This window comes from Palaemon carinicauda, chromosome 10, assembly GCF_036898095.1.
Source record: "Palaemon carinicauda isolate YSFRI2023 chromosome 10, ASM3689809v2, whole genome shotgun sequence".
Lineage (NCBI taxonomy): Eukaryota > Metazoa > Arthropoda > Malacostraca > Decapoda > Palaemonidae > Palaemon > Palaemon carinicauda.
In genome coordinates, this window is record NC_090734.1 from 132,855,961 (window position 1) to 132,870,351 (window position 14,391).

At 37.8% G+C, this 14,391-nt stretch overlaps 1 protein-coding gene across 6 annotated transcripts in view; it reads right to left on the bottom strand.

Moving 5' to 3' along the window:
* The window catches only part of Sin3A (SIN3 transcription regulator family member A), an 84,729-nt gene that overhangs the window by 39,254 nt on the left and 31,084 nt on the right, over nt 1–14,391 (bottom strand). For all 6 annotated transcript variants that reach the window (XM_068381926.1, XM_068381928.1, XM_068381925.1 and 3 more), the window contains exons 2-3: nt 2,754–3,089; nt 262–350 (exon numbers count right to left, since the gene is read on the bottom strand). In XM_068381926.1, coding sequence (XP_068238027.1) covers nt 262–350; nt 2,754–3,072 — 408 coding nt within the window. In that variant the 5' untranslated portion in view covers nt 3,073–3,089. The remainder of the gene's footprint in view (nt 1–261; nt 351–2,753; nt 3,090–14,391) is intronic.

Genomic DNA, 14,391 nt, shown 5'->3' on the forward strand with positions numbered 1-14,391 from the left:
GGTGATACCAATTCTGAACCTGAATATAAACAAATCAACATGCAAATATTTTTATAGTGGAAGTTTACTAGTCATATCCCGACTAGAGAATTTATAAATTTTAGCGGCACTGGAATCATTTAAAATATTAGTAAAAACACTAATTCAATAACAATAATTAGTACAGCACACGTCACTTTTAGCTATTCAACGAAAATATTTAGACGGGGGTGACAAACTAGTGCCCCCAAAAACGGAGTAATTAGGCCTCGATTCACTCACCTGGGAAGCAGGTGCAGTTGCCAAATTTGCCGAGTAAGCGGGAACCGAGTGGTGGACAGTATGCATGTCGATTTTACCGCTGGCATAACCTTGGAGGGAAGAAAAAAGATAAAAATTAATGAAACCTTACTTTCAAACAGCTATTTAGAGTAAAATTATAAAACCAAATCATACATACCATACTCTTGCATAATCATGAACTGGGAAAAATATATTTGTTGTAAGCATAGTTACTTGATAGTTTTATCCCGAATCATACATACCATACTCTTGCATAATCATGAATTGGGAAAAATTTATTTGTTGTAAGCATAGTGACTTAAATAGTTTTATCCCGAATTATACATACCATACTCATGCATAATCATGAATTGGGAAAAATATATTTGTTGTAAGAATAGTGACTTAATAGTTTTATTCCGAATTAACAGTACCATACTCTTGCATAATCATGAATTGGGAAAAATACATTTGTTGTAAGCATAGTGACTTAATAGTTTTATCAATAGCATAAAAATTGTCACCAAATCTATCAAGGACTAACTACTGTAATTCTGTTGTGACAATATTTCCATTTTATCATTTTGAATGCATTTCGAGTAAGAGAACATAACCAAGTCATTACTCGTCTTCATTCTAAGTACTTAAACCTATTACAGTATTCGCGTATTTATATTATGGAATGTACGAAATACGGAGCACATGACCTTATACTGGTCATCAAGGAGTCCACTCAATTTTGGATCTCTGCATGTATAGTCTTGTTACCTATTAGAAAAATATATGCTTAAAAAACTAGATTCACCTTGTAATAATCTTGCAAAATAACCTTACATGTTAAGATTCAACTATTTTGATACCAATGACATATCTAATACAGTGATAGATGATAGAGGAAGTAGCAGACATCCCAGATGACTCAGTCGTGCAGAGATGCGGGAGGTTCTGGAGTGGGTATAGGAGTGTGGAAAGAGAAAAAGCATGTCAAAGACAAAAGGGGTTAGAAGGGAGAGTACAAGGTTGGAAGAGAAGAAGAAATAAAAAGCATATGAGTTCAACTACTCAAGATCTATTGCAAAATCTAAGGAAAGAATAGATGAGGATGTTAAAATACAAGTTGATTTTACCAACTGGAGATCAGATTCTTGAGTCCATTGTGACAAAGTGCCACAAAGACAAAATGGCAAGCTCCATAAAGGCAGAGTTAAGACAAGCTTAGCTCTGTGGAACATTAACAAGAAGTACCGTTATGGGAAAGAAGGAAAAAAATGGACAGCATATATAAGAATGTCAGATGGATATCTGAGGTAACAAGGGGGTTAGGACTGGGAATGTGTATAAGAGGGTCAACACAGGTGTACAAAATATCAAAGAAAGCACAGAAGGGGAGACAAGAGATGGTACAGACACTTACTAAGAATGGAGGAATACCTTATTGGAAGGTATGCCATTGAAACAGAAACCTTTAACAGTGGTGGAGATAGTACGAGAGGGGACACTGGAGAAAATTAGAAGAGCACAGCAGAGGTAAATGGACATAGCTCATGGCAAATAGCAAAATTGTAAAGCTGACAAATCAAGCTTGCTTCCACATGACCAGAATTAACAGCAGTAAAGTATAAGAACTGCCTCAGGCAACTTGTATAATGCCAATCACCAGAGATAAGGGTAAGATAAAAATTACTTTTTTTTTTTAGAAACTACAGAAGAAAATCCCCAATTTAGTTACATTTCACCATGAACTTTCAGAGATAAGAACCTGTACTGACACTAAACAATGTTTGAAATTCTTTTATAAGCATTTTATAATGCAGAGAGATATACAGTATTAACGATATATTTCTGTAGGATTCCAGTTTACTAGAGTTAGGAAACTAGCAACCTGAATACAATAAAGATTAGGGGGCTTAGGGTTATAAGCTGGAAGCTCAAGTTAAGCTGGATGACCAAATTACTCATGTTGGACTTGGGAACTTTTCAACTCCAGAACCCATTCTTGAAATGCACATCTACTCTATGTAGGGGATCTATGGGACTCGCTACTACATTACAGTTTATTCAAAATTACACCTTCAATGTCTGGTGTTAACTTCAGCTCTGAAATCTACCTTTGTTATTTGAACCAGGTACCATCTTGCATATAGTTTCCCGCTGGATCGGGTTGTAAGAGTCAAATCCGAGCTACAATTACACTGCATGTTCTCGTTCGCTTCACATACAACAATGAAGACAGATAATAATGTATTACTATTATTATTATGCAAGCTACAGCCCCAGTTGGAAAAGCGGTTTATTCATTTTCCCTGTTGGAGCCTTTGGACTTACAACAGCCTTTCCAACTAGGGTTATAGCTTCGCTTGTAGTTGTAATAATGATAACAACAACAACAAAGGGTAACAACAAAGGGTTCCAACAAGGAAAAAACCTCACCAAGGAAAGGAAATAACATTGTAGAACTAGAAACTACTTAAAAAAAGGGCAATGCAACACACCAGTCTGTGATGTATTATGAGTTTGATGATCTAGAGTCGGTGCAACTCCTACACCTGGGCCGCCAGCTGTGGTCGCAGGTATGGGTACAACTGGCACTGGCGCTCCTGCGCCCGTCACGGGCACGGCGATGGGCGTGTTGGATTGGCCGGGACGCACTCCCACTCCGAGTTGGGCTAGGCTGGGACCCCTTATGTAGCCAGGGCCTCCACTGACCCCTCCAGGGCCACCTACCCCTTGCCCCCCCTGGGCAATGCCCCCTGTGCTGACAATGCCTGACGCTGCCTCACCGCGGCCTCCGGTATCAATGCGCCTCTTCATATCGCACTACATTACACCTGGAAGAGATTTCATAATCACTTTTTGGAATTAGCACAGCAAACTCATTGCTTAAATAGAAAATATACTAAACGTGGCTTACGGTAAATGAATTTGCGAGACATTTTTACGTAGGATATAATTACCAAGGACAATACATGGTGCAGTGCTGCCTGCATTACTCTAGGAATCTTACCCAATGAAATTTTTGAAGATTTATCTAAATATCCTATTTAAAATGTTATGGCACTACAATAACTGATCAGAATTTAAATTCAACATACATATAACATATATTTAGTGATATATATATAAATAAATTTAAACGCACACATTTAGTATAAATATATGTTAATGTAATGTAATTAAATACATTCCGTACAGCCAGAAAAATCTCAAAGGTGAATAAATTTACTTAAGTTTCTATTTACCTACATGTAGTACTCAAACAGCAAAAATAAAACTAAGCCATTCTTATAACACTCAATATCTATACACAATCAAGCTTGATTACTACCCCTAGTTGCAAGGTAGTGATTTGAAGACCTCTGACACCTTATAATACTGATACTAGACAAAAGGCTATAACAATTGTATGGAATTACTGTAACGACGTATAGTATTCGTTCAACTGGCACCGCAACATGACTGACTGGCGGGTTTAATGAACTGCTTTCACCACGCAGTGCCTCTTTTAAACACTAAAAAACATATCATCATCATCTCCTGCTACGCCTATTGATGCAAATGGCCTCAGTTAGATTTCCCCAGTCGTCTCTATCTGGAGCTTTTTTTTTGTACAAGCAATTACTTCTGATATTTCATTCCTGCTCAAAGGATGATCCACAGATAACATCGACAACTGAATTGTTATAGTTTATAATTTTTCTAATAAAATACTTTTTGAATGTTACATATGCATTTACTTCCTAGAGCTTTGTATAAAGTACTGTACGTTACTGTATATCATTTTTGCCAAGATCTATATATCAGAATACATATCTATGGCACTTAATTTCTTTGGGCACTATCATCATCATTATTATTATTATTATTACTAGCCAAGCTACAACCCTAGTTGGAAAAGCAAGACGCTATAAGCCCAAGGGCTCCAATAGGGAAAAATAGCCCAGCGAGGAAAGGAAATAAGGAAATAAATAAATGATGAGAACAAGTTAACAATAAATCCTTCTAAAACAGTAAAACGTCAAAACAGATATATCCTAAATAAACTATTAACAACGTCAAAAACAGATATGGCATATATAAACAATAAAAAGACTCATGTCAGCCTGGTCAACATAAAAACATTTGCTGGAACTTTGAACTTTTGAAGTTCTACTGATTCAACTACACGATTAGGAAGATCATTCCACAACTTGGTAACAGCTGGAATAAACCTTCTAAAAGAAATGTATTAAGATTCTAATCCTCTCATCCACCTTCATCACAAACAAAAATCATTCTACAAGATTATGCCAACTTCCGGAACCTTTCCCCTTAACCCTTTTACCCCCCGGCTATTTGGAAATTTCCAACCCTTAACCCCCAGGGGGTTATTTTTTCCCCAGCACATTTTGCAGTATATTTTTTTTTAAATTGCTCTAATAGCCTTAATTTTTGTCATAGAGAGGTCAAGTTGGTCTCATTCTCTTGGAAAATGCCTGAATTTTCTCAAAAATTATCAAAAAATATGAAAAAAAAATTTTTATAGCATTTTTTTGCAAGGACGTACCGGTACGTCCATGGGGGTAAAGGGATGGCTTTTGTGAAACGTACCAGTACGTCCTTTGGGGATAAAAGGGTTAATTTACAACTATACAACACTGAATATAATCTTTTTTTCTGCACATGGTACGTGAATTTATGTGGAATGATCAATTACGATCTTTATTTGTTTTTGAGGGGGGGAATCGCATACTTATTCAACAAATTAAATTAAATTCAAGGAAACCTAACATCTCGAGACATGCATTGTCATCAGGAAGAATTGCGATATGCCAAACTGGGGTTTATATATGACATATCTGTTTTTGACCTTGTTAATAGTTTAAATAGGACATATCTGTTTTGATGTTGTTACTGGTTTAGAATGATTTATTATTAACTTATTCTCATCATTTATTTATTTCCTTTCCTCACTGGGCTATTTTTCCCTATTGGAGCCCTCTGGCTTATAGCATCTTGCTTTTCCAACTAGGGTTGTAGCTTGGCTTGTAATAATAATAATAATAATAATAATAATAATAGTCTCACTCGAGCCCCAAAGGTTCTTGTGGTGTCTGCAACCTCACCATTCTTGTGAGATAAGGATGTGGGGGAGCCTACAGGAATACCTGCTGAGTCATCAACAGCCATTCCCTGGCCCTCCCTGGTCCAAGGGTGGGCACTGATCATATGTATGGCGTTTTCCTACTAGGGCATTATCACTGTCCCTTGCCTCTATCATTCATGAGTGACCTTTAAATCTGCCATTTTAATCATAAAAAAACAAAAATCTGCCATTTTCATCATAAAAAAACAAAAATCTGCCATTTTAATCATAAAAAAACAAAAATCTGCCATTTTAATCATAAAAAACAAACTTATTTACCTATAAAACAACTTGAGGTGATTAAAATCAAACTCCCATAACCCAATGCAAATTAAACTTTATTTAAATACACCGAAACTACCCATTAAAACTTCCATTTCTCACACACCTGTTTTTTGACCCTCAGCCAATCTCCCCCCAAAATTTGTTAAGAGCTCTGGATGCATCCTTGCACAGAGCTCCAGGTAATCCGAGAAGTGATCACAGAAACAATAAACAAAAGAAGCATGCGAGACAGAAACGTAAAGCAGAACAAAATAACAGTAGTTTCTTGAAATGAAAAACAAATATATTTGAGTACATATGGAATTACCATTAAAAAATTGGCCAGTCAACAGCATCTGCAATAATATCAGTTGCTAATACAGAATATTTTTATGCTATGAGGCAAATCTTTTCCACAGCATTACTAAAACTAAGATTAAACTAAAACAAGCGATTCATCCATTTATACAAACTTCCAGCATGCCAAGTGCTCTGTAAAAAGAGCCACATTAGCAATTTTGGTACGCGACCGCCATATGAGAGAGAGAGAGAGAGAGAGAGAGAGAGAGAGAGAGAGAGAGAGAGAGAGAGAGAGAGAGAGAGAGAGAGAGAGAGAGGGGGCGGGGGCAGACCAGGGGGGAGTTCCATCAGTAAAAGCGTCTATCGGTCAGCTGCCGCAGTCACTGGCCAGATGCAGTCTGCAATGCCAATAGTAAGAAAATACACAGACTGCGTTCCAAAGGGGTTTCTTGAATCCCCAGATTAACGATTCGACAGAAAGCTTGGCAAGTATTTAAAATAAATTGAACGAGAAAAAAGAAAAAAAAAAACATTCACCCCAAAAGCAATAGAGGTTTCTTTATCAATCCCTTGTCTGCACCAACCCCAAACTGTGTGCTAGAAGGAAGGGTCTCAGGATTCAAGACCTTGCAATTCTGCCTGCAGATATACACAGCCCCGCTGTTAAGACGTTCAGCGTAAGGATGAAATTTTAATCTGTCATTTTTATGTTACAATCGATACAAACTTTCATAATTCATCCCCACCATCGTCACAAACTGTCGAGTCTTCCTAGTGCCAGACAATCGCAATATATACAAGCTGAGCGCAGATACCAATGCATTTCTATGGTTAAAAACAAGTGCACCGATACGAAACCTGGACGAAGGTTATGGAAAACGTTGGTTTGGGGTTTTTTCGGGAGGAGAGGGAGGACGATGTTGGGGGCTATGTCGTCAAAGACAGAGGCAGTGGCGCGCTCTCGTCCCAAGCTGGTCTCGCTCTCGCGCTCTCTCTCTCTCTCTCTCTCTCTCTCTCTCTCTCTCTCTCTCAACCCCCACCCGCTCAACTCCTCTCCGCCATCACAACAATAATGTGCATCGTCCCAAGCCCTTCTCTTGCACCCCCACATGCCGCAACTCTCCTCCCAAGCTCTTCTCTACAAACCCAAAAAGGATACCAACCGCATTCATGGACTATCTACACCTTTAATAACCTTAAAAGTTCAAAGATCTTACAAAGGGATACTTGATTGATACCCAGATGTTCCTCTAAGCTGAATAAACAACGACTCTACGAAAGAAACTACGGGGAAAATAAAACAAAAATAAATAATATTTGGCAACTCGATGAAGCACCCAAGAAGGCAGTCTACAGCGGGACGACTCAACCTGCCAGATCAGAGCGGACAGTGGGTTGTATGGGATGGCTGTCAAAATTGCTCCTTTTAAATGGCACCCCATATAGCCTCACTCACGTTCGTTAGGTGAAAATCACACACAGTGACAGTATAACTGTTCGAGGAGCGGAAAAGTGAAAACTGGTAACTAGATTTGAACTAAAAAGTGGTGTAAGAAACAATGATGGTAGAGTGGTGCGCTGCTAGACTCGTCTGATAATGGTGGCAAAGGAGGGTGATAGCTGACTTAACCCCGTTAATACCAACAGCACAGTAACCTAAGTGAGGAAGGCAGGCTTTCTCCCTCTCTTTTATTTTACCTCTACGGCACATTTCAACTCAATGGCTGCCTATACTTCAACTATGATTATTTCCCTCAACATTTGACGAGTGAAAACAATACCCGGTGTTGAAGGACTAAAATATAATTTCAAAAGATTCAGACTCGAACCAAGACAACGACTTCGAGTTGGGTGTACAAGTCTTTAACTTTCTTGTTTGTATAAATAGAGCACAGGCGAGAAAATTGGCACTTGTGAATCCGGAAACGACACCTATTTGACCTCGTACATCCATCCACATCACCTCTACTTATCGATCGGTTAACTCGGGACAGTAAATGTTGACACAAAGCACAACATACGACTCCCTCCTACACATAGAGTATGTGCTGCGCTTGAACATGGCCGGCTTCAATGTCTCTCGGTTAAAAAAAAATATATATATCAATCTTCTGGGTTTATGATACGAAGACGGCACCAGCAACTCGAGATATTGTAAGTTCCGAAATTGTCATAAATATGAATAAATGACTTGTCCAAAAACCACATTTTTCGAAAATAGCTCCTGCATTACCAATGCAATGAATCATTCCCCCCATCTCTAGAGAAAATCACATAGATTTTGGCACGCCTACTAAAAAGACGACTCAGCCCCGTTTTACCCCACACGGCCCGGATAAAGTACACTAGTAATTTAAAATATTCCAATTGAAATAAAACATTAAAACTATGCGTCGAACTGAATAAGAACCTGCCAGTGCTTTCATGAGCTTGTGCAGTCAACACAAGGAGACCTGAAGAGGGGGGAGGGGCGGCTTGGCAACACCCCGTAAAACTTGTAGGGGTTTCGCCAAGGTGACCACTCAGCCTGCCTGCTGTACTTCAGTCTATTCTCATGAGGTTTCTCCTTCGGTCTCATTAAAAAGTTTAAGTTTCTTATTCCTTTGGATTGACAAACACTGCCTGGGGCTTCACTCGAAAATGTCATTTGTTGAAGGATCGCACGATTATAGAGGTTTCCAAATCCCCATGTTAGCTACATATGTGCTTCTAAACGTTCAAAACTGTCCTGTTATATAATTAGACATGACAAAGTTGAAAAATTTCCCCTTATAAGATTACAAACGTTTCTACAAGCTCAACAACGTCCCATGTTTATTATATAAATGATTTTAAACGTTCAAAAATGGACTTATCAGAATAGACATTTTAAAATTTCAACAACGTCCTCTTAGAAGATTACAAACATCTTAAGATTTCAAAAATATCCTCTCATGAGATTACAAACGTTCAAAAATGCCCTTTTATAAGATTAGACGTTTCAGAACGTTATGTAAAATACAATTAAACATTTATAAATATAAAAAACTTTACTGATATAGAAACTATGAATCATTACAATGCATTTCGACCACTTGACCGTAAGAGAAGAGAAAGTGCATTGGTAACGGGGGGGGGGGGGGGGGGGCCTCCCGCAATCTACAGGCAGTTAATTCTATCCTTATGCAGGATTTCAATTGCATGGGGGAACGTATACAGATGATCCAACGCACTATAGACAGAATAGGAGATAAAAGGTACCTTCTTATTCCAGCAAAATTCATCAATTAGAATCTTAGGGAACAATAGTTCAGAAAGTAGAAAATATACTTTAACCTTAATATTCCATTCCCTTTAAGAAACTATTGTGGGAGTAAGGGCTCGGTACACTCGTGTTTAAATGCCACGGTTGTAACGTCTATACCTCATAACCCTTTCCCTAGGCAAGAAGCAAATACATTTTTTGTAGATACTTTATTAGGAAATGCATGAGCACCGCCTGGGTTAGAGATCTCTTGCTTGAGGGTACAATCGGGCAAACTAATATATCTTGCTTCTCTTCGTCTTGTTATTTTGAAGTTTTCATAGTTTATACATGAAAGATTTATTTTAATGTTTTTCTTTAACTCCTCGAGTAGCTTATTTCCTTTCCTCAATGGGCTATTTTCCCTGTTGGAGCCCTTGGCATTATAGCAATCCTGCTTTTCCAATTAGGGTTGTAGTTTAGCAAGTAGTAATAATAATAATAAACGTTCTATATATAGCATAGTCAGAAAAGTTCAATAGGCCTAAATTCCAGACAACGAAAGTTTTTTTTCTCAAGAATAGCAGATACTTCTCGCTGTAATATGGTACAATTACATGTACCTATCCAGAGAAGAAAGACCATTTATGTTAAGATAAAGATCAAGAAATTTTATCGAGTCTTCTTACACAATGTCCAAGACACCTCCTGTCACTAAACAATAGGAAAGGGGATGTGTAGTTTACTTCCCATCAAAGTAAACTAATTCCCAATGCCCCCCCCCCTCTCTCTCTCTCTCTCTCTCTCTCTCTCTCTCTCTCTCTCTCTCTCTCTCTCTCTCAGGAGGAGGATACAGTCTACAGATCGCTAACAGACGCACGCACGCACTGTAGCACCTAAAAATGTGGCAATCAAGGTTGTGAGGCTCGCGTTGGAGGGAAGGGGAAAGAATGAGGGAGGGTGATAATAAGTGAGAGGGAGGGGGGGAGGGACAGTAGGTGGGAACTGATAGAAGGGGCGGAGGGGGTGTAACCCCGGGACTCCCATACGGTGTAGACGGGTAGACTCCGGGATGCACACACAAGCGAAGGTGAAATTTACTACGCCGTACACACTAATACACACCGCCAAGCCGCCTCTCTTTCTCTCTCCATTTTACTACAAAGAACACATCCGAATACACTCTCCTTTCAATTCTACGAATGATTCGTAGTTTGTATAATACCCAAAAGGCGGATATGTGCTCCATATAGGTGACTCGCAAAACCTACGAACAGTCGAAGTTTGAAAACTTCTATCGCGAGAGAAACAAGATTCAGAATGCCATCATGGCGCACATGACGCAGTTCAAATACGCTTTTACGCTTTGATATTTAATTAATGAAGGATATATAAGCGTTTCGTCTACACAACTAACTATTTCACAATTCTCAAGTATTTCTATTATACGTGAACTTCTATATCTAGACCTTCACGGTCAGCAAGGAATAGCGGTTTGCTACTATCACCCAGGTGATGGGGGGGGGGGGGGGGACCCAACACTCCCCCCGGACACTGCCTCCCCCCGGGTACCCTTCACTGGTTACCATGACAACCACACAGCCACCTAATAATAACAATGATTTGATTACTTGCTTTCCCGCTTTCTCCCTGACCCACGGTTGGGGCTAAACACCTTTAAGTTAATGAACTTGTAAAGCTTAAGTAAGGACACAAATAAAATAGATGAGACTTTGGCCATTGTAAGCAGCTCTTCTAGAACACTACAAAATCAAACCATTGTTCTCTAAGTCTTGGGTAGTGCCATAGCCTCTGTACCATGATCTTCCACTGTCTTGGGTTAGAGTTCTCTTGCTTGAGGGTACGCTCGGGCACACTCTTCTATTAGTTTCTATTAATCTTTTGTTAAATTTTCTATAGTTTTAATAGAAAATTGTTATATTAATGTTGTTACTGTTCTTAAAATATCTTATTTTTTCCATGTTTCCTTTCCTCACTGGGCTATTTTCCCTGTTCGTGCCCCTGGGCTTATAGCAAAGTTATAATAATTTATAGTTTATAATAGAAATACTTATTTTAATGTTACTATTCTTACAAATATTTTATTTTTCCTTGTTTCCTTTCCTCACTGGGCTATTTTCCCGGTTGTGTCCCTGGGCTTATAGCATCCTGCTTTTCCAACTAGTGTTGTAGCTTAGCAAGTAATAACTTTAAAATAGACAGTATAAAACCTTCATGAATAAAAGTAGAGGGAAGAGTGACAACTTACGAAATACAAGACTTGAATTTCTAATTCCATTCTTAATTACAGGTATTCTAGAATTCAAGTTAAGGATGTGCAGGTGTCAGCACAGGTGTGAATATACAATTAGGTCGGTCAATATCTTAGTATATATATATATATATATATATATATATATATATATATATATATAATATATAGTATATACATATTTTATTAGCCATGGTCCATCCTGCTAAGCCTAAATTATAGATAAAGGCAGTTTTCATGGTTCCATATATATATATATATATATATATATATATATATATATATATATATATATATATATATATATTATACCCGCTATTCTACTTTTTTCTCTTCTTGTATTTATGAAGATTTTATAGTTTATATCACAGATCAAATTTAATGTTGCTAATAATCTTAAAATATTTTATTTTGATTGTTATTACTTCTCTTGTAATTCATTTCCACGTTTCCTTTCTTCACTGGGCTATTTTTCCCGGTTGCATTCTTTAGAACTAGAGCATCCTGCTTTTCCAACTAGGGTTATAGCTTAGGTTGTTTATATAAATATATATATATTATATATATATATATATTATATATATATATATATATATATATATATATATATATATATATATATATATATATATATATATATATATAATACCTTCTGACTAATCAAAGTTATATATTTCATTAGATGTACAGATATGTCCACATATAAGATAATGCTAGTTTTCGTGGCCCATAATTCAAAACTCAAAACAATTCAAGAGACGCGAGCATTGGTTATCTTGATAAGACATCCCCCCCCCCCCCCCCGACACACTCACTGGGCAGGTAGACTAACCTTAGTTTCTGATAAGAATTTCTTATCCCTACACCAAGAACCGCTGTACCGCGTGTACGGTAAGATAAAGTCCAGATTCATGACACTTATGGCTTTGTGAAATTATCATTATCATTACCAGCTAAGCTACAACCCTAGTTGGAAAAGCAGGATGCTATAAACTATAGGAATCCAACAGGAAAAATTAGCCAAGTGAGGAAAGGAAATATATAAACTACGAGAGATGTATATCATCATCATTACTTGCTAAGCTACAATCCTAGTTGGAAAAGCAGGATGCTATAAGCTCAAGGACTCCTACAGGGGAGAATAGCCCAATGAGGAAAGGAAATATAGAAACAAGAGATGTATATCATCATCATTACTTGCTAAGCTACAATCCTAGTTGGAAAAGCAGGATGCTATAAGCTCAAGGACTCCTACAGGGGAGAATAGCCCAATGAGGAAAGGAAATATATAAACAAGAGATGTATATCATCATCATTACTTGCTAAGCTACAACCCTAGTTGGAAAAGCAGGATGCTATAAATCCAAGGAATCTAAAAGGAAAAATTAGCCAAGTGAGGAAAGGAAATATATAAACTACGAGAGATGTATATCATCATCATCATTACTTGTTAAGCTACAATCCTACAGTAGTTGGAAAAGCAGGATGCTATAAGCTATAGGAATCCAGGAGGAAAATTTAGCCTAGTGAGGAAAGGAAATATATAAACTACAAGAGATGTATTATCATCTGCATTACTTGCTAAGCTACAACCCTGGTAGGAAAAGCAGGATGCTATAAGCTCAAGGCCTCCAACTGGGAAAAATAGCCCAGTGAGGAAAGGAAATATATAAACTACATGAGAAGGAATGAAGAAACTATTTCAAGAACAGCGACGACATTAAATTGGATCTTTCATAAAATTGAAAAAATTAAAAAACAAGAAGAGAAACGATAGAATTCTACTGGAAGAATAGCAGAGAACATATAGTATAAATATATTATCCTTTGAGCTTAGAACACGAAGATATCACATGTATCCTTTGAGCTTAGAGAACATAAGGATAGCAAATATATCCTTTGCGAGGATAGCCAATATCATATCCTTTGAGCTTAAGAAAACATGGATATAAAATGTATTATCCTTTGAGCTTAGAGAACACGAGGATATCAAATATATCCTTCGAGCTTGGAGAACACGAGAAGACAGACGATCACCCAAAAGGGTCTAGAGGAAAAAACAACATACAAACGCAAGGGGGCAATCAAGTTCCTTGAATAACGATACACATAGCTATCGTGTTAGCCAAATTCCTTCTACTGTACCCTTGCACTCTGCACTGGTGCTACCACCAATATTATTAGCCACTTTACTAAACATATAATCCTTATTCCATAATCCAACTGCCCTAGTGTCTATTGTAAACCTAAAAACCTTAGTAATCGACTATATATTTTGATTTAAAAACATATCTAGATAAAGTAAAAGTTGCAATTGTAAATACAATATGCTGGGCTCCACATGGCACTAGAAGAGTTGGAAGACCCAGGCCTACATGGCTGAGGACTATGATGCGCGAAGTAGATGATGAATGAACGAAGTAGTATTGAATTAAAAGCTCAAGATAGAGAGACGACTGGCGAATTCTAACCGAGGCCCTTTGGGTCAATAGGTGTAAGAGATGATGAAATACAGTATATGTAAAATAAAGAATCATTCATGTAAATATACGATGATGTATATATAAATTGTAAGATTGTAAATATGTATTTCATAAGAAAAAAAAAATTATTGCACCAAAAGACCTATATAGGCCTCTTCTTAGGCTTACGTAACTCGCTCCCAAAATGTTATTGAATAGGGAAACCAACAAGGTGGGTTAGCGTTGGAGGGGGAGGGGGGGGGGGGGTAAGCGAGCCAGCGCTTAAAATACAACCCTGGAATGCCACAAGAATAGTGTCACTAAAGAGGCAGAAGGCATTTGACACTGCCGCTACATCTTCCTCCTCCTCCTCAGTATACATCTTGCTGGATAACCGCCCCCCCTCCCCCCCATTTCCCGGTGAAGGTTTGAGATCTACCAAATTCTCAAGCCTGATCCACAATGTCCAAACCCCCTCCCTCCTTCC